The sequence below is a fragment of the Panicum hallii genome, chromosome 4 (assembly GCF_002211085.1).
Source record: "Panicum hallii strain FIL2 chromosome 4, PHallii_v3.1, whole genome shotgun sequence".
NCBI classification, from domain to species: Eukaryota; Viridiplantae; Streptophyta; class Magnoliopsida; order Poales; family Poaceae; genus Panicum; species Panicum hallii.
Genome location: NC_038045.1, coordinates 4,774,631 through 4,791,642, shown reverse-complemented (window position 1 = coordinate 4,791,642; position 17,012 = coordinate 4,774,631). Strand labels below are relative to the sequence as shown.

General features: G+C 50.2%; 4 protein-coding genes across 4 annotated transcripts; all 4 read left to right on the top strand.

Moving 5' to 3' along the window:
- The first annotated feature begins 1,356 nt into the window (after positions 1-1,356).
- On the top strand, positions 1,357-2,025 carry LOC112889155 (Werner Syndrome-like exonuclease). The gene has a single exon (XM_025955644.1). It carries the CDS (start codon positions 1,357-1,359, stop codon positions 2,023-2,025), a length of 669 nt encoding a protein of 222 aa, XP_025811429.1.
- Positions 2,026-3,833: 1,808 nt separating this feature from the next.
- On the top strand, positions 3,834-5,805 carry LOC112890879 (ent-cassadiene hydroxylase-like). The gene is made up of 2 exons (XM_025957749.1): positions 3,834-4,804; positions 4,944-5,805. The coding sequence occupies exons 1-2, from the start codon at positions 3,905-3,907 to the stop codon at positions 5,565-5,567; spliced, it is 1,524 nt and encodes a 507-aa protein (XP_025813534.1). The 5' UTR covers positions 3,834-3,904; the 3' UTR covers positions 5,568-5,805.
- Positions 5,806-11,364: 5,559 nt separating this feature from the next.
- On the top strand, positions 11,365-13,387 carry LOC112889621. The gene is made up of 5 exons (XM_025956347.1): positions 11,365-11,656; positions 12,096-12,249; positions 12,455-12,633; positions 12,735-12,908; positions 12,990-13,387. The coding sequence occupies exons 1-5, from the start codon at positions 11,462-11,464 to the stop codon at positions 13,074-13,076; spliced, it is 789 nt and encodes a 262-aa protein (XP_025812132.1). The 5' UTR covers positions 11,365-11,461; the 3' UTR covers positions 13,077-13,387.
- Positions 13,388-13,595: 208 nt separating this feature from the next.
- LOC112889800 (premnaspirodiene oxygenase-like) lies at positions 13,596-15,516 on the top strand. Its single transcript, XM_025956569.1, has 2 exons — positions 13,596-14,608; positions 14,738-15,516. The coding sequence occupies exons 1-2, from the start codon at positions 13,703-13,705 to the stop codon at positions 15,377-15,379; spliced, it is 1,548 nt and encodes a 515-aa protein (XP_025812354.1). The 5' UTR covers positions 13,596-13,702; the 3' UTR covers positions 15,380-15,516.
- The last annotated feature ends 1,496 nt before the right edge of the window (positions 15,517-17,012 follow it).

Below are 17,012 nucleotides of genomic sequence, written 5' to 3'. Positions count from 1 at the left end.
GCGAATGAGATCCGTGAAGGATTCGGCTCGGCTCCAGAGATCCGCAGTCCGCGTCTCCAGCAGGGGATCAGCCGATCAGAGTTCAGAGGCCTTGCATGGCATTGCACGCGTGCATTTCCTTCCCGAGAAGACTGCACAAGCAAGCATTCATACCGCCCTGTCCTCAGTGGTCAGTGGCTCAGTGCTGTGACGCCTCCAGTAGGTTGTGGTCTCGACTGCTGTGGACCTATGGTGTCTACTCCCCCGTTTCAAAAAATAAAATATCTTAAGAATTTTAGAACAAATTAATAAAAAAATAAAATATTCATATTTGCTTCTATTTATTAACTATATTTGATACTAATTAATTTTTAAATGCGCAAGCACTTTTAAATAGAATAAAATAATTTATTTTTGACAAATTTTGAATTATAAAGTATTATTTTTTTAAGAGGGGGGAGTACACGACTGCAAGGAAATAAAAGAGATTAGAGTTTTGGATCAAAGTTTTCTTCTGCAGCGATCATGAAGCTGCACCTCGCTCCTCAACTAGGATCAGAGTTTTCTCAGTGCGCCGGTCTCAACTCTCCCCGCTCGAGAGATTTCCAGCACGCTCTCCCTGCCTGCTACGGTTGCGAGAGGAGAAAAGGGAGGATAGCGTCTCCGCCGGCGGAGCCGGTGGTCTCCTCCGTCTCCGATGGCCCGAGGGGCGTCGCAAGGTGGCGGAGACCATCGGTCTCTTGCCGGCTGGGGCTGTAGGGGATAGGTTACGTCCTAGTGCACTAGGTTTTTGTTTTCGGATGGCGGCGGCGGGGCGGCGGCGGCGGCGTCGCGGCGGAATAAGTTCTCCTGACTCTTCCCCATCCCGTCGGTGTTCTGCTTCGGCACCGGCGGCGAGCCTATGGAGGTGGTTCTCCGCGCTTTGTGCCCTTGTACAGGAGTTGGTCGGCGGCGGTGCGTCGTCCTCGGTGGCGGCGGCTGGAGCCAGTCTCGTGTTTCCAGGGTGCGGAGGAGGTTGCGGGTGTTGCGGTTGCCAAGAGGATGGATCGAGCTCGAGCTTCCCGCGGCGGCGGTTTTCGTTGGCGGCGAGCCCGATCGATGGATGTTCAGCGTCGGCTTCAGCTCGTTCGTGGCGGCGAGTGTCTTTTGCGGTTCGTTTCAAAGTCTTTGTGCGATGGAGTTCCCTTCGGTCTCGGGTTCGGCGGCGGCGTGATCCGGCGACGGTGGCGGGATTTCTTGAATCTTCCGCTTGGAAAGAGTCCAGGAACCTTGTTGTGATTTCTGTTTTTCTAGAGACCCTTCCTGAAAGTAGGGTAGGATAGTTGTCCTCCGTTCTCCTGTATGCCTGGCCAGCAACAGCTCATCGCTAGCCCCGCAATGGTTGCCCGTAGCACGGTGCGCGTCGACGGCCGCGCCGTCCAGACCAAGCTCACCGCGCGCTCCGCCGTCGCGCGCAGGTGGCTCTACACCACATTGTGGCGCCACCGCCGCACACTCCACTCCGCCGCCGGCCTCACCGTGGGTCTGGACGTGCAGTGGACGCCGCCCTTCGGCAGGCTCCCCGCCGGAGCCGAGCCACGTCCGGGCACGCTGCAGCTGTGCGCGGGCAACCGATGCTTGGTCTTTCAGCTCGCGCAGGCCGCCCGGGTGCCCCGGATCCTCCGCCGGTTCCTGGCGGACGCCCGCGTCATGTTCGCGGCCTACAACGTCGGCTCCGACCGCCGGAAGCTTTATGCTCACCACGGGCTGGAGGTGCGGTCAGTGCTCGAGCTTCGCGGCGCTGCCGGCATGGGCAACGCGTCCCTAGCGGACATGGCGAGCAGACTGCTAAGAATCCATGGGGTGGAGAAACCGTGGGAGATCCGCACTAGCGAGTGGGACGGGTTGAGACTGTCCCCGGAGCAGGTGAGGTACGCGTCCATCGACGCCTACATCTCGTGCTGCCTTGGCGTGTACCTCCGCCGGCGCGCCATGGCAAGCATAAAGTCGGAGACCGAGTCTTCCGACGACGACACCGAGTCCACGGCGAGTGAGTCCATGGGGTAGAGTAACTTGTGCTTTTGTTGCTGGTGAATGGTGATAGTGTTACAGTGGTCGCCAGCCAATGGCTTGCTGTAGTAAGCATGTTGCTTGTATGCTAGTAGTTCAGAGATGGAGGACGGCTCGTGATGTGATCTACTACTACATTGCAACAAATGTTTCTTGTAAATGCTAGTTGCGAAATTTTATTTTTGCAATTGCTATTGTTTCGTTATTGGCATTTGGCCTCAAGATGAGTTTTCTTGGCTCCATCTCTGGTTGATTGTATGGAGAAATTAAACTGGACAGGCGCCGGGTCCTCGCTTTCCGCTCCGTCCGGGAGGAGGAGGTCGCCGCCAACCGCCATGCTGCGCGCGTGCGCCGAGGCCGCGGCGGATGTCCGATCTCGTCTTGCGGCGGGCGGACGCCACGGTGCGCGCCGTGGCGGGCGACCGGTTCTAGAACCGCGACGTGTTCCTGCTGGCGCTCGACCGCGCCGGCGAGCTCGCCGCGGGGTTCAACCCGGCTGACCTGTGGCCGTCCTCCCGCCTCGTTGGACCCGGCACAGCGGCGTCCGGCGCCTCGCCGAGGAGTGCCACGACACGATGTTCGGGATCATCGACCGATCGACGTCGTCAAGGAGCACCAGGAAAGAATGGTCGGCGGCCGCGGCGAGGGCGAGAACCTTGTCGACGTGCTGCTGATACAGCAGAACGATGTCGCCAGCCAGTTACTCCCTCGACATGAATATTATCAAAGCCGTCATCTTTGTAACTACTCTTTACACTTTCCTGAACTCGTTTTAACTGGTCATCATGATTTTTGTTACGAACCAACATGGTAGGCTCGTACTAATTCTTTCAATTTTAGTAAAAACATAAATTATATGGAAAGAGTTTTAGTAATTGATCAAATTTTAGTACATTGTAACAACTGCTAGCATCGTAGTCTCAAGAAACAGTACATTGAAAAAAGAGAATCGTAGTCTTAAGAAACAGTACATTGAAAAAAGAGAATAGTGTATAGTTTGTTTTGAGGAGACAGAGAGATACTAGGAGTGTGTGTGTTCTTTTTGTATTCTTTTTTTTGGCCGGCAACTGTGATGTCTGTAATAGTATGGAATGCTATCACAGTTGAGGAGCAAATTAAAGCTCGTATTTACCTTCGCGGGAGAGCGAGGCTAGAGAGACCCATGAGATACACTTTAGCAAGCATGTAAAACTTCGCCCCTCAACTCTTTAAAAGTCCAGTGCCAAGCATGTAAAACTTGCATGAGTGAGAACTAAATAACTATGCCGGTTGAATTTTACGAGGATGATGGATTAGTAACTGTACGATGACACTCCCCACTAAGACTGATTTTACATGATGTGCAGTTTCAGAGATCATTCAACACTGTTGGTGCAGTGGTAAGCAGAGCTGAGGGAAAACACAAATGCTTATCTCACTAGCTCAAAGCTGAGTATCGACGGCCGGTCAAGTGGTCAAGTTAAATTGGATGTGCAATCGATTACTTTGTCAAAGAACACAGAAAATGACCACAAATGGAGTTTTGCGCAAAAATTCCTACAACATGAAAGCCGATTCAAGCATTCCAACACAAGATGATCTAAAGGAATGGGGCCACTCCAAACGGAACCTGCCAAAATGCCAAGAAACTTTTACGTTGAATTTGAAAAAAAAAAACTTGACTATCACTAGTGTATGCGAGTAAAAATAAGATCAACATCATAGACCTGTTCTTCTGAGAAAAAGAGTTTACATCAGACTAGGAATCGACATGAATTTGCTACCTTACAAAGCAGGGGCAACACTTTCTGCCTTTTGCGATAATTGTCAAGGCAGCAGTTGACTTGTGCTCTGCTTCGTTCATCCACTCAATCATTCGAGCACCAAGGCCACACCCATGGCGGCGCTCCCGCTGCACCTGCTCCTCCTCCTCCCACTCCTCGCCGCCGTCTCGTTCTGGTGGCTCAATCGCGCGGCGTCGCGCCGGCGAGGCGGCGGCGCGCGGCTGCCCCCGTCGCCGTGGGCGCTCCCGGTGATCGGCCACCTGCACCACCTCGCGGGCGCGCTCCCGCACCGCGCCATGCGCGACCTCGCGGCGCGCCACGGCCCGCTCATGCTGCTCCGCCTCGGCGGCCTCCCAGTCGTGGTGGCCTCCTCGGCGGACGCCGCCCGGGAGGTGATGCGGGCGCGCGACCTCGACTTCGCGACGCGCCCCGTGACGCGGATGGTGCGGCTGGCCATCCCCGCGGGAGCCGAGGGCATCATCTTCGCGCCCTACGGCGAGGGCTGGAGGCAGATCCGCAAGATCTGCACCGTCGAGCTGCTCAGCGCCCGCCGCGTCCAGTCCTTCAGGCCCGTCCGCGAGGAGGAGGCCGGTCGGCTCCTCCGCGCCGCGGCGTCGGCGTCGGCGACGCCGCCGCGGGCGGTGAACCTGAGCGAGCTGCTGTCCGTGTACGCCGCCGACTCCTCGGTGCGCGCCATAATCGGGAGCCGGTTCAAGGACCGGGACACGTTCCTGGGCATGCTGGAGCGCGGGCTCAAGCTGTTCGCCAAAATGAGCCTGCCGGACCTCTTCCCGTCGTCGCGCCTCGCCATGCTCGTCAGCCGAATGCCCGGCCGGATGAAGCGGCATCGGCAGGAAGCGGTGGCGTTCATGGACGCCCTGATCCGGGAGCACGAGGAGAGCAGGGCGTCTGACGACGGCAAGGAGGACCTGCTCGACGTGCTCCTGAGGATCCAGAGGGAAGGTGATCTGCAGGTTCCGCTCACCACTGACAACATCAAGTCAGTGGTCGGAGTAAGCACTCGCGCACTTAAATCCCAAACAAACAAACACAGGCCATGGTGTTTTTTCTTCTTCTTTTTTTTGCGGGTAGACCATGGTGTTTTTTCAGTGATGCAGAGTAACGAAATTTGGCTACGTGTGTGCCGTGCAGGACATGTTCGCCGGAGGCAGCGAGACGGCTGCGACGACGCTGCAATGGATCATGGCCGAGCTCATGAGGAGCCCGAGAGTGATGCAGAAGGTGCAAGACGAGGTCCGGCAAGCACTTGCCGGACGGGCTACAGTAACAGAGGATGATCTTAGCAATCTGCAGTACATGCGGCTGGTCATCAAGGAGGCTCTTCGGCTACACCCACCCGTGCCACTTCTACTCCCACGAGAATGCCGGAACACATGCCAGGTCCTAGGGTTTGATGTGCCGGTGGGCACGATAGTGTTCGTGAACGCATGGGCGATTGCCAGGGACCCCAACTACTGGGAGACGCCGGAGGAATTTGTGCCTGAAAGATTTGAGAGTAGCAAGGTTGATTTCAAGGGGACGGACTTCGAGTACCTACCGTTCGGGGCGGGACGGAGGATGTGCCCGGGAATGGTGTTTGGGCTTGTGCACCTGGAGCTCGCACTCGCTGGCCTCCTTTACCATTTTGACTGGGAACTACCGTTTGGAATGAAGGCGGCGGATCTGGACATGACCGAGGAAATCGGGGTCACCGCACGACGGCTTCAAGACCTCCGGCTGGTTCCCGTCATCCGAGTGCCTGTGCCGGTGGACTAGCGGCACAAGTGGTGCTTTGTGTTCCTTGGTGCAGCAGCGGTGGCGGCGTTTGGAGACATGTACTTCTTATATGTACATGAGACCCGAAACTACTAATAAGGTCCATGCTTATTTGTACTGCTGAGGTCCTTACGTGCTGAGTTTCTTTAGTGTTCAGTTTTTACACATTCGGTGTGGCAAATCTTGTATCTGGTATTTACATGTAAGTACAGCTGTAATACATTTCGTGAAACAGACCTATGATCTTCGTACAACTTCTATAGTATTTTATTGAAAATATGTTAATGAGCTGTGACATTCAGATGCGAACTGCCTGCGCAGCTCCATCATTTTTTTTTGTATCTGGTACTTTGCTGCACTGCACCTTCAATATTTTACTAGTCGTGACAGCACGCATGCTACTCGCGTATGCATTTCTTAATTCGTCATACATTATAGGCGATTTTTTTTGTCCTGAGTAAGACAGCTTCATTAGTCGAATGCAATCGCGTACGAAACGGTATCCGAAGAAATAAACAGATCAGCTAGAAGATGATTCGGATGCAGTGACGCGCCAAGCTTATTAGACGAATGAGATGTAGATATGCAGCAGCTATTCGACTCGCAGATCTCGACACGCGTCTGCACGTCTGCTTGATTTATACCGCAAAAATTCGATAGGAGATCGTGCAGGCTGCAGACGGGCCCGCCTGCATCCTTACATGTAACTTCTATATGTCTACCGTTTGCACAATGTTGTTTTAGAAATAATTCATTTGTGCATACAAACAGTTATATTTGAATGGAACTCTAATTATCAGTATATTTGTGATAGTATACAGACAAAAAAACATACATATAACTTGGTACACAGAAAATCATAAGACTTGCATATATATTTACATATACGTAAGATAGATGTACAAGCTCCTCAAATGATGATTTTCTGCACAACGATAAGAAATGCAAAGCACTGCACTACTACTCCACCGGCCGTAATGGCACCCGGACGAGAGGAACAAGCTGGAGGTCCTGGAGCCGTCGGACGGTGACTCCTACTTCCTCTATCAATATCCAGATTTGCTGCCTCCATTCCACGTAGTAGCCCACGGTCAAAATGGTACAAATAGGTCAATTCAAAAAAATGATAAAATAAATTAGAATAATATTTCGCGCAAATAATTTAGAGGAGAAATCAATTAGAATGGAATGCCATCGTAATTAATTAGCTAATTCAAAAAATAGTATTGAGTACCCACTTGCGTCCTTAGATACAAAAGGCTAGCTAGTAGGAGCTTCATGTTAGCGAACGCGAATGCTATGCCCGGGCATATCCGACGCCCTGCACCGAACGGTGTGTACTCAAAATCCGTTCCCCCAAAATCAATCGTGGAACGCTCGAACCTCTCTGGAATGAATTCCTCGGGCATGTACCAGTACTTAGGGTCCCTGCTGATAGCCCAGGCGTTCACGAGAACCATGGTGCCTTTCGGCACATCGAATCCTAGAAACAGAGCCAGCTGCTCAACAGACGTCAGCCAGATTAGTTGTCCGCTTCGAATTCCAACTCGACGACTTTGATTTGAAGCCTAGCGCCGCGTAAGAAGCCAGATGGAACACATAATCAAATCCGTATGTCTTGAGCTCAGACGCAGGTGCGCGCTGATCTGCTAATTGGTCTTGTACGGAACATCATCCCGCTGGTCCGAGTAGATTGATGTTTGAAGATGAGGTCCTTCAAGCTCATTCGAGTTGGATCCAGACTCGCCCTCATAGTTTCCAATTAGATCGGAAAGTCGAATTTTGCCAAGATCATCGGCGAGGTCGTTAATATCACGGCATAATGCTGGAGCAGATGACTCCGGCTCCCTGGTGTCGGCGCGACAGCTGTTGAAATCACCAGAGCTGTTGGTGACGCTGACCCAGAAGCCGAAAGTGAACGTGGTGCCCTCGTCGAGCATGACGCTGGTGAAGTTGAAAAGTGTCATCGAGTTCGCCAGTGGATGCTCGATGAACACCCCTACCTGGCGCGCCAGTTGTCGGTGTTTAACCTCCAAGCCTATTGAGTGATATCCCAGAGGTGGTAGATTGTAGGTGAGGTGTTACCGAGATCAGAAACTCGAAAGTAAAAAAAACACGAAACTTTAGATAGGTTCGGGACGCAATATGCGTAATACGCTAGGTACTGTGTGGTGGTTTGTATTGCCTTATACGATTATTCTTTGAAGGGGGTCCCTGCCCATCCTTATATAGTCTGGGAGATAGGGTAACATGTAAGTCCTAACCAAATACAAGCATAGGAGTCCTACCGAGTACTACTCGGATAATTTTGTTATGTTCCAACTAGTCCTACTCCTGTACGAGTAGTTACAGCTGGTGTAGTGCGTGGATCATATCACATCCTTTATTCTAGAATATATATGGATTCAGCTTGCCTGTGAATATTCTACCACTCTAACCATAAATTTTTCAAATTACGGATTTGTTTCACATGATCGTGATAGAGATTCAATATAGGAAATCTCATTTTAGTGGATATGCCTCGGTCCTGTGGTAGTGAGCCACTTTTAATAGAATATTACGGCTTAAGATAATTTTAGACCAGGAGATGAAATAGCCAAACTGAGAGAACAGGAGAAAATATCTAAAACTTTGTTGCTCACTTTTATATTCTACAGAATTATTTCAACGTATAGATCTAATACAAATAGGATAAAATAGATATTTGCAATACATAACAAATACCCATAAGATTTTTGTGCTAAAAGATTATTTAAGAAGTCTATGGATGCACAAAGAAGGTACTTGTTTTTATCTTCTATTTAAAAGAAGGAAGGATACAATAATATAACTAAGTGATAGGTATTTACAATCTTGGTTGTTATCAGAAAATGAAATTCACAAGATATAGGCCATAGAAAATAAACTATCAAATATTGGAGTGAGGATTTGTTCCAATTAAACACATTTTACTTGAAGATATGTTATATTGATATATTCCATGAACTATTGGAGAACAATGACTATATATGATGTTGTACGGTAATATCATTTTTGTTCGTGAAACAAATCCTACATCATGTTTAAATTGTTTTAGGCACAAAATCAATTGTTCAAACAAGCAAAGCACATATTTTGTTTGCAAAACAACTGTTATAGTGTCAAGAAAAATTTGGTCGACACATATAATTTATATTCTAGATAATTAGGGTTTAAGATATAAAGTTATGAGATTATCAAATACTCTTAGAAATATCAAGCTTGACAAAGAGCATGGCGGTTTTTATTTTTAGATATGATTATTGCTCCATGAATGTACTCATCACTTTAATGTAAGAGCATGTGGGTATTATTTTTTTAAGTAATTACTGGTCTGTGAATGTACTCCTCCTTTGATGTAACCGTTTTGGCTTTCGGACACTAAGAATACATTTGGTTCGTTGCTAGGCTGAGCTAGTGCTCTGCCTATTCTAGCATTGCCGTGCTTAATCGAGCTGACCATTTGGTTTGAGATAAATAAACTAGCTTTTGGGAGCAACTTCACATAACAAATCATTTAGCTCTCCAGTCTCCAGTAAATTAATATATAGAAAAATCAAACTTCAGAAAAGTGTTGTGTATACATGCATGCATATCAAAATCCAAGCAAACAATACATTCATTTACTCATCAACTATTAGCAATTATCACTACTAATCTAATATCGAGGTTGGACTTTGAAGCCGTTCCTGATGGTTAGCATATCGACGATACGAATATAAGTTGTTTGCTATTAGCCGATAATTCTTCCACCACCATACAACAGGTAATTGTTCACTGGTTCGTAAATAAATCAGTTCTCTTGCCTCACAACCAACCAGATCTTGAAACAAGAAAAGGATGCTTTTGGATCAAGAAAGAATAACAGATAAGACAATAAACAGAGCTTTTGATGAGTTTGGTTCATGCTTCACCTTTTTCGTACAATATGCTAGCGCGGTTTTTGCCATCAAGAGCGAGCAAAATCAGCTCTCTATCGTGGCTGAGATTTTCCTAGCCCATTGAGGCAAGTTTGCCCTTAAAAGCAAGAAAATATTAACAGATCCAAACACCCACTCTTGCCTAGTAAGGCTTGGACAGATTTTGCCGAGGATTCAAACAAAGTCAATGTAATGTGGAGCAAGTCTATTGCCTAGTACCTTAGCTAGACTTTTTTGCGGTTCTGTGCGTTACATTGAGTGGCCTATAATCTTTTACTCCTTTAGTCTATAGAAAAAGGAGATAGGTTCTAGTACCGACCTTGAACATCCAAATAATTTTGGTGCAAATACAATTTAAATTTGGAGGCTTTGGAAGAAAAGAGCATACACATCTATGATATCGTGCTCAGTTCTAGCCAACTCCAATAATACTTGGGAGATAGTCCAATACGAGTTCAGGATTATTAGGGATTTGCTTTTGCAGCCTCCAATAGATCATTCTCAATATTCTATTCTCTTCTATTTCTTTGTGTACATATACATGAACACTACAAATACTTTATTTTTACATCCAAATAATTGAAAAAATTATGTCAATACCCCACACAAAGATGATTACCTATTTGTTGCGGAAAAAACTGGACGGTGAATCTTGTGGAGCAGACACACTAATACTCGGGAGCTCTGTTTATCTTCAGCGTAGGTCCTGCTATTGAGGTTCGGGGGTGTGCTAGTCAATTTGAGTTGTAATTAATAAAAGAATAAAATTTAATCAGTAAATAACTAAGACCGCACCAGGTGGGATTCCGAAGAAAATTGAACTCTTGCGGAATCTTCTGCTAACGTCATCTTCCTAATCCGATTCTTATCGTAGTCCTTTGACCATGCCCGCGTCAGCCTTGACCAAGACGTCTGACAGCTTTGACCGAATTGCGCTATCGGCTCCTCCCAGGACTCTCCATTGGCTTTTTGTAGGACTCTCCATCAGCTTTCCCCAGAACTCATTTCTTTCATAAATATACTTGCAAAATTTTAACATCAACACTATCATTAGTGAGTAATGTGGATTGATTTGAATTACTTAGTGTTGCGAGCCTAGGAGGGTAGCGCGCTTGGGATGCGAAAGAGGTTGTATCACCCAGCTTCCTAATCTAATCTAGCCAGACTGCAAGGAGTCATCAACATTCTAAATCTCATACCCTAGGCAGCAGCGAGGGCCCCTCCCTCAATCTGTGCTGCAATGAAGTTGGCGACCGGTTGGCGGAGATTCTTGCAAGGCAGGATACTTGACGGTGGCAAGGTTGGCCCCGCACGTATTTTTTCGGAAGCGCATACCCTTCTATTTAGGAGAGTTTGGGATGAATTATATTGAGATAAAAGATGGAACTACGAGTCTCATTAGTTGGGTATCAAAATCTGCCTAGCTAAAATTTGGGCGAGACTATAGATTTCGGCACTCGGCTGGTTGTAATTAAAAAAATAGACCATGTAACTAAATGTTATTCTAAAATTATCAAAATTTTGGTAAAAAGGTTGGCATGCATATATATTGGCATGACAAATTTTGGTATCCAACTAAACGGACCATGGTGTCGGAGCAAAATCGTTGAAGTAGGGTAATTTTTTTTAGAAAAGAAAGGTGACTGCCGGGATGCTATGCCGCATAAGGAAAAGTCCAATTTCGCCGTGCAAGTCCGAGCTCGGACCCGGCATACAGTGGGGACGGTGGCGATCGAGTCGGTGTCCCAATCACACGGTAACCCGGCCGTGTCCTCCAAGGCTTCGCCGACCCAACAGCCGCCGCCCGACCCAATATATACACACCAACGGCCCACGCGACGCGCGACCCATAGCCCACACAGTCCCGCCCTCTCTGCTCTCTTCTACTTCTGCTCCAATCCAAGAATCCACCGACCTCACGGCGGCCGCGCGAACCCTACCTCCCCTAACAGCCTCATGGGGCCGACCGTCGTGGCGAGCCGGAAGCGCGAGGCGGACGCCTTCCTCGGCGACCCCTTCGACCTGCCGCGCTTGACGAAGCGCGGCCGGTGCTCGGCGTCGGCGGCCGCCGCCGACCTCGGCCTCAGCTTCCCGCTGGAGTCCGACCCGGTCGAAGCGCTCCAGCTCATCTTCCCCGGCGCCGATCCGCAGGTGCGCCAACGTACGTGCGCTCGCGCCGATCGATTTCGATTTTCGATTGATTTGGCACGCGCTCTGCTTCCTCGTGATTGTGCTCTGTTATGAATTATGATACGTGGATTTTTTCTTTAGTCCTAATCGATCACGACGAACAGACATACTAGAACGCATCGATAGAGCAGAGGGCAAGCGAGGGACGGTGATTTTGTGTGTGCTGCGATAGTGCGATTACCGTGAAATCTTTATTAACAACTGATTATCTTGACTGCAAAATTTGGTGCCTTTTGGATTTCAATCCACCAATGATCCGACCAACACAAACCGGTCAGGTATCCTGAGTTCTGACCAGTTGGTACCAAGGAACATGTTCAGTCAAGTGCTGTTTGTCTTACAGTTCAAGATGGTACTAATTAGGATGTCTGCCTGATATTTTTTTCCTCTTAATTTACAGATTCTACGAGATCATTTACAAGCGTCAGGAAATGTCTTGGATGCTGCAATCAGAGCATACAAAGATTATTCGGCAGATAGAAGCACAGAATCTGCTTCTGCCGTAACCTATCCTCCGTCCGACAACCGGGCAAACGATGCCGTCCCATTTGAAGGTATGCAACATCTCCATATGTTTAAACCCAAAATGTTCAATTTACCATGCAATCGTTATACTCATCAAAGTTAGGAAAATCAACAATTGTCACTGATGCCAATATACCATGGTTATTAGCGACATATATTTCCATGCCACCAAAGTGTTTGCTTAACCATTTAAACCAGTTAACTTAAACCTTACATCATCAATGCCTATTGCAGTTGATTTTCCACTGTCAACTATTCCCACCAATGGCTCTGAATGGGCAGAACTCATTGTCAAGGAGATGTCCTCTGCTTCAAATTTGGTTGACGCCAAGAATCGCGCCTCCAAGATACTCAAACTATTGGAAAAATGTGTTGCTAGGGTTAGCCCAGATGAAAAGCGCAAAGTAAACAAGGTATTATCAAAAGTTATATATTGCTTAATTCTGAAACTGGGCTTGCTAACGATTAGTTATCCATGCTTCAAAGCTCACCTGAATTAGTGTTGTCCATCCAGGAGCACAAGATAGTGAAGCAGATGCTGGGAGCCCTACTTCACCAGAACGGCGTTCTGAAGCGGGCTTTCCTCATACAGCACAATCGGCTCAAGGAGTATCAAGAGATGGTGCAGGAGCGGTCTCAATTCAACCAGATCGTCGAGGAGTACCAGAAGCAAATAAAGGCATTAGAGGTAGGTTTTGTAAAACAATAGCTACAACAATGCTTAACTTTCATTAATTCTCTACTAACCATCTCATCTGGTACTACACAGGAGAAGAACTATGCCTTGTCATTTCACCTTCAGCAAGTGAACCATTGCAGCAACACCTACGGTTATCGCAATCCAGACGTCTTCTAACCAATACTGTTGGCTGAAATTTATGGGTCAATCCACCAGGTCCTGAAACTGAGGGGAAAATCCTTTTTCAGACAGAAAAAGTAATCAAAGAAAGGATATATTCATGTGTGGTATTGCAATGAGTTTGTTCCTGTCAGTATTCTCTATAGATCATAGCCGATCTAGTTTAAGTGAGCCAAATTTGAGTGATTGAAAAATTCATGTAAACCATTGTGTTCTAAATTATTGTGATAGCATATTGTGATAGTTCTCCATCAAGCTCCTTACTGAGAAATGATGATCAAAAAGCCTTTATACAGGGAGTTTGAGGACGTGGCTAATTCTCTTTCCTTGCACACTCCTTGTAAGCATCTTGCAGGGATCATCCACCTAATAAACAATGTGTATTTTTATTCGACGTTGTTCTGTCATCTACTCATCTCCATGGACTAGACGACACATTGCTTCCAGACCTGAACACAAATCTTCATACTATATTTCGCTCGCCATTCACATGCACCCCTAAAGTATGCCAGTCCACACGGCATTTCAACTCGTGGAACTCTACTCCATTTCTTTTTCTAGAGAAGTATTGTCTACTAGATACAATAACCTCGAGGAACAAGCAGAGAGATGCAACTGTAATCATGGAGCAAGAACTCCAATCCTCCCACCATTACATCTTCTTGGTCGTGATCTTGCTGCTGCCTCTCCTTGCCGTCAAGCTCCGGCGGCGCAACCACGGCAAGAACCCACCTCCCGGGCCATGGCGGCTTCCGGTGATCGGCAGCCTGCACCACCTCGTGGGCGCGCTCCCGCACCGCGCCATGCGTGACCTGGCCCGGCGGCACGGCCCGCTCATGCTGCTCCGCCTGGGCCAGCTCCCGGTCGTCGTGGCGTCGTCGCCCGACGCGGCGCGGGAGGTCATGAGGACCCACGACGCCGCGTTCGCGACGCGGCCCCGGACCGCCACCATCCGGGAGCTCACGCGGGACGGGCTCGGCGTCGCGTTCGCGCCGCACGGCGAGCACTGGCGCCAGCTCCGCAAGCTCTGCGTCACCGAGCTGCTCAGCGCGCGGCGCGTGCGGTCCCTCCGCCGCGGGCGCGAGGCCGAGGCTGCCAACCTCGTCGCGTCCGTCGCCTCGCTGTCGTCGGCGCCGGCGCCGCCCAAGCCCGTGAACGTCAGCGCCCTCCTCGCCACGTACGTGACTGACGCGATCGTTCGCGCGGTGGTGGGCGACCGGATCAGCGACCGGGACGCGTTCCTGGAGAAGCTGGACGAGGGCGTCAAGGTGGCCGCGGGATTCAGCCTCGCCGACGTGTTCCCGTCGTCACGGCTCGCGCGCGCGTTCAGCGGGGCGGCGCGCCGCGCGCAGGCGCACCACCGCGAGATGACCCGGCTCATGGACGGCGTCATCGAGGAGCACAGGCAGAGGAGGGCGGCCGGCGCCGGCAACGAGGAGGAAGACCTCCTCGACGTGCTCCTTCGGGTCCAGAAGGAGGGCAGCCTGCATGTTCCCCTCGACATGGGCACCATCCGCGCCGTGATCATCGTAAGATTAGCAACCTCTCGCCAAGTCGCCATTCGCCAATGTCCTCGATTAAAACCATGTTCCGTTCTGCTATGCGTTCAAAACTTCACGAAATTGACAAGATTGTATTTTTTTTGGGATGCTGCGAAGGATCTTTTCGGTGCCGGGAGCGAGACGACGGCGACGACGCTGCAGTGGGCCATGGCGGAGCTGGTGCGGCACCCGGCGGCGCTGCGCAAGGCGCAGGCCGAGGTGCGCTGCGTGCTCGCAGGGGAGAGCCGCGTGGCGGAGGACGTGCTGCCGGAGCTGCGCTACCTGCAGCTCGTCATGAAGGAGACGCTGCGGCTGCACGCCGCGGTGCCGCTGCTCCTCCCGCGCGAGTGCCAGGAGGAGACACGCGGCGTCCTGGGCTACGACGTGCCCGGGGGCGCGATGGTGCTGGTCAACGCGTGGGCGATCGGCCGGGACGCCGCGATCTGGGGCCCCGACGCCGAGGAGTTCCAGCCGGAGAGGTTCGAGGGCGGCGGCGCCGGGGCCGAGGTGAACTTCAGGGGCACGGACTTCGAGTTCGTGCCGTTCGGCGCGGGCCGGCGGATCTGCCCGGGCATAGCGCTTGGGCTCGCCGTCATGGAGCTCGGTCTCGCCAGCCTCCTATTCCACTTCGACTGGGAGCTCCCCGGAGGCGCTGCGCCGGAGGAGCTCGACATGGCCGAGGGGCTCGGGATCACGGCGCGGAGGAAGAGCGACCTGTGGCTGCAGGCCACCGTGCGCGTACCTGTACCTAATATCTAGAGGGGAGGAAGAAGATTATATTGGTGGATCTGTGACCGGGTGGAATCCTAAAACATTATTTTCTACTGTCTCGAACATTTCCACTCTCGCTTGAACATTCTTTTCTCCTTGCTAGTAGAATACTTTTTTCTCCTAAATAGAACGTTGTGGTGGTAGAGGCTCACTAAATTGGGCTGCTGGCGTCGAGGACGATATGTGTGGCATCGCCGCTGATCATCGGGAAGGCATATGAGCAGCCGTGATTATAGAAGAGTAACATTTGTAGATTAGTTTTCTGACTTCAGGCTGACATCTGTACGTGAATGTGCATCAAGCTTACTGGTATGCACAATCCGCATGGCTTTGGCCACATATGGGGCAAATGCCGTCAACCTCAGCTTGTCGTTGGACAGTGGTAATCCCAGGTATGTTTGTGGGACGCCTTCCCGCTTGCAGCCTACTAGTGTTGAGATACACTGTTGTAGCAAATTTTCTGGAACATGCATCGGGACTGCAGTGCTTTTGGAGTAGTTGATCTTGAGGCCAGTGGCATCCGCAACTGATCCAGCAGGAGACGAAGTCGAGTCACATCCGCTAGCGCGCCACGGCAGACGATCAGGGTGTCGTCTGTGTACTGTAGGACCGCACAGGTCCCGTCCTCCTGGATTGGATGCCGCACGCCGCCATCAGTCTTGATAAGAGTCTGCAGCACATCGGCAACCAACAGGAAGAGATATGGGGAGGCCGGCGACGTCGAACTGCCACAGGGGCGGCGGTGTGGCCGTGCCCAGCATGCCTCTGTAGTGTGCAGTCAGTGCGTCCACTTTTTCTTGGTGCGAGTTAATCATCATACCATTGACCTCAATGCCACGGATGGTGTTGCGCCGGAGTCGTTGCGTCGCGTGTGCATGGAAGAACTCCGTGTTGGAATCACCTTCGCGGACGGCTCGTTGCTTCCCGCGCTGGCGCCAGAAAGCCGCTCGCTGCTTGATCGCCAGGCAAAGCCGATCTTGGCACATGGTCCGCACCTGTAGTTCATCAGCAGATAATGCACGATCCTCCTCCATGGTGTCTGTTAGAGATAATATTCTAGAAGTTTCTCTGCATGTAATCTTTAACCAACCGAATCAATCTCTTATAGATAGCAAAGATATATTCTAAATTGGAGTACAGATAGAACTCTAATAGATTGATTCGGTTGCCTTATTTGTATAAGTTGTTGCGTCCAGCCTTGGCGTATATATAAACACACAATCCGCGGCCACCCAAGGGTGGTAGAAACACTTCTACCTGTTCCATTTTACATGGTAACAGAACCAACCTCTAAAACATCTCATCTAGCCATGGCGTTTGACTCCAATTCAACCACCACCATCCCCTCCTCCTTCCAGATCCCAATTGCTGAGAAACTCAGCAAGACCAATTACATGCTCTGGAAAGCCCAAATCCTGCCGCCAATCAGAGCGGCGCAGCTGGAGGGACTACTCACTGGAGTAGGGGCAATGCCGGCCCAGACCATCGTCGTCAGGACCGGCAACACCACCTCCGCACAACCCAACCCGGAGTATGCTCGCTGGGTCTCCCGCGATCAGGCCGTTCTCGGGTATCTCCTCTCGTCATTGATGAGGGAGGTGCTCATGGGAGTCACCACGCT

Coding starts and splice junctions, on each gene's coding strand:
- LOC112889155 (XM_025955644.1), top strand. CDS start 1,357: ATGGTTGCCCGTAGCACGGTGCGCGTCGACGGCCGCGCCGTCCAGACC.
- LOC112890879 (XM_025957749.1), top strand. CDS start 3,905: ATGGCGGCGCTCCCGCTGCACCTGCTCCTCCTCCTCCCACTCCTCGCC. Junction 4,805..4,943: donor ACATCAAGTCAGTGGTCGGA/GTAAGCACTCGC, acceptor TGTGCCGTGCAG/GACATGTTCGCCGGAGGCAG.
- LOC112889621 (XM_025956347.1), top strand. CDS start 11,462: ATGGGGCCGACCGTCGTGGCGAGCCGGAAGCGCGAGGCGGACGCCTTC. Junction 12,250..12,454: donor CGATGCCGTCCCATTTGAAG/GTATGCAACATC, acceptor TGCCTATTGCAG/TTGATTTTCCACTGTCAACT. Junction 12,909..12,989: donor AGCAAATAAAGGCATTAGAG/GTAGGTTTTGTA, acceptor GGTACTACACAG/GAGAAGAACTATGCCTTGTC.
- LOC112889800 (XM_025956569.1), top strand. CDS start 13,703: ATGGAGCAAGAACTCCAATCCTCCCACCATTACATCTTCTTGGTCGTG. Junction 14,609..14,737: donor CCATCCGCGCCGTGATCATC/GTAAGATTAGCA, acceptor GATGCTGCGAAG/GATCTTTTCGGTGCCGGGAG.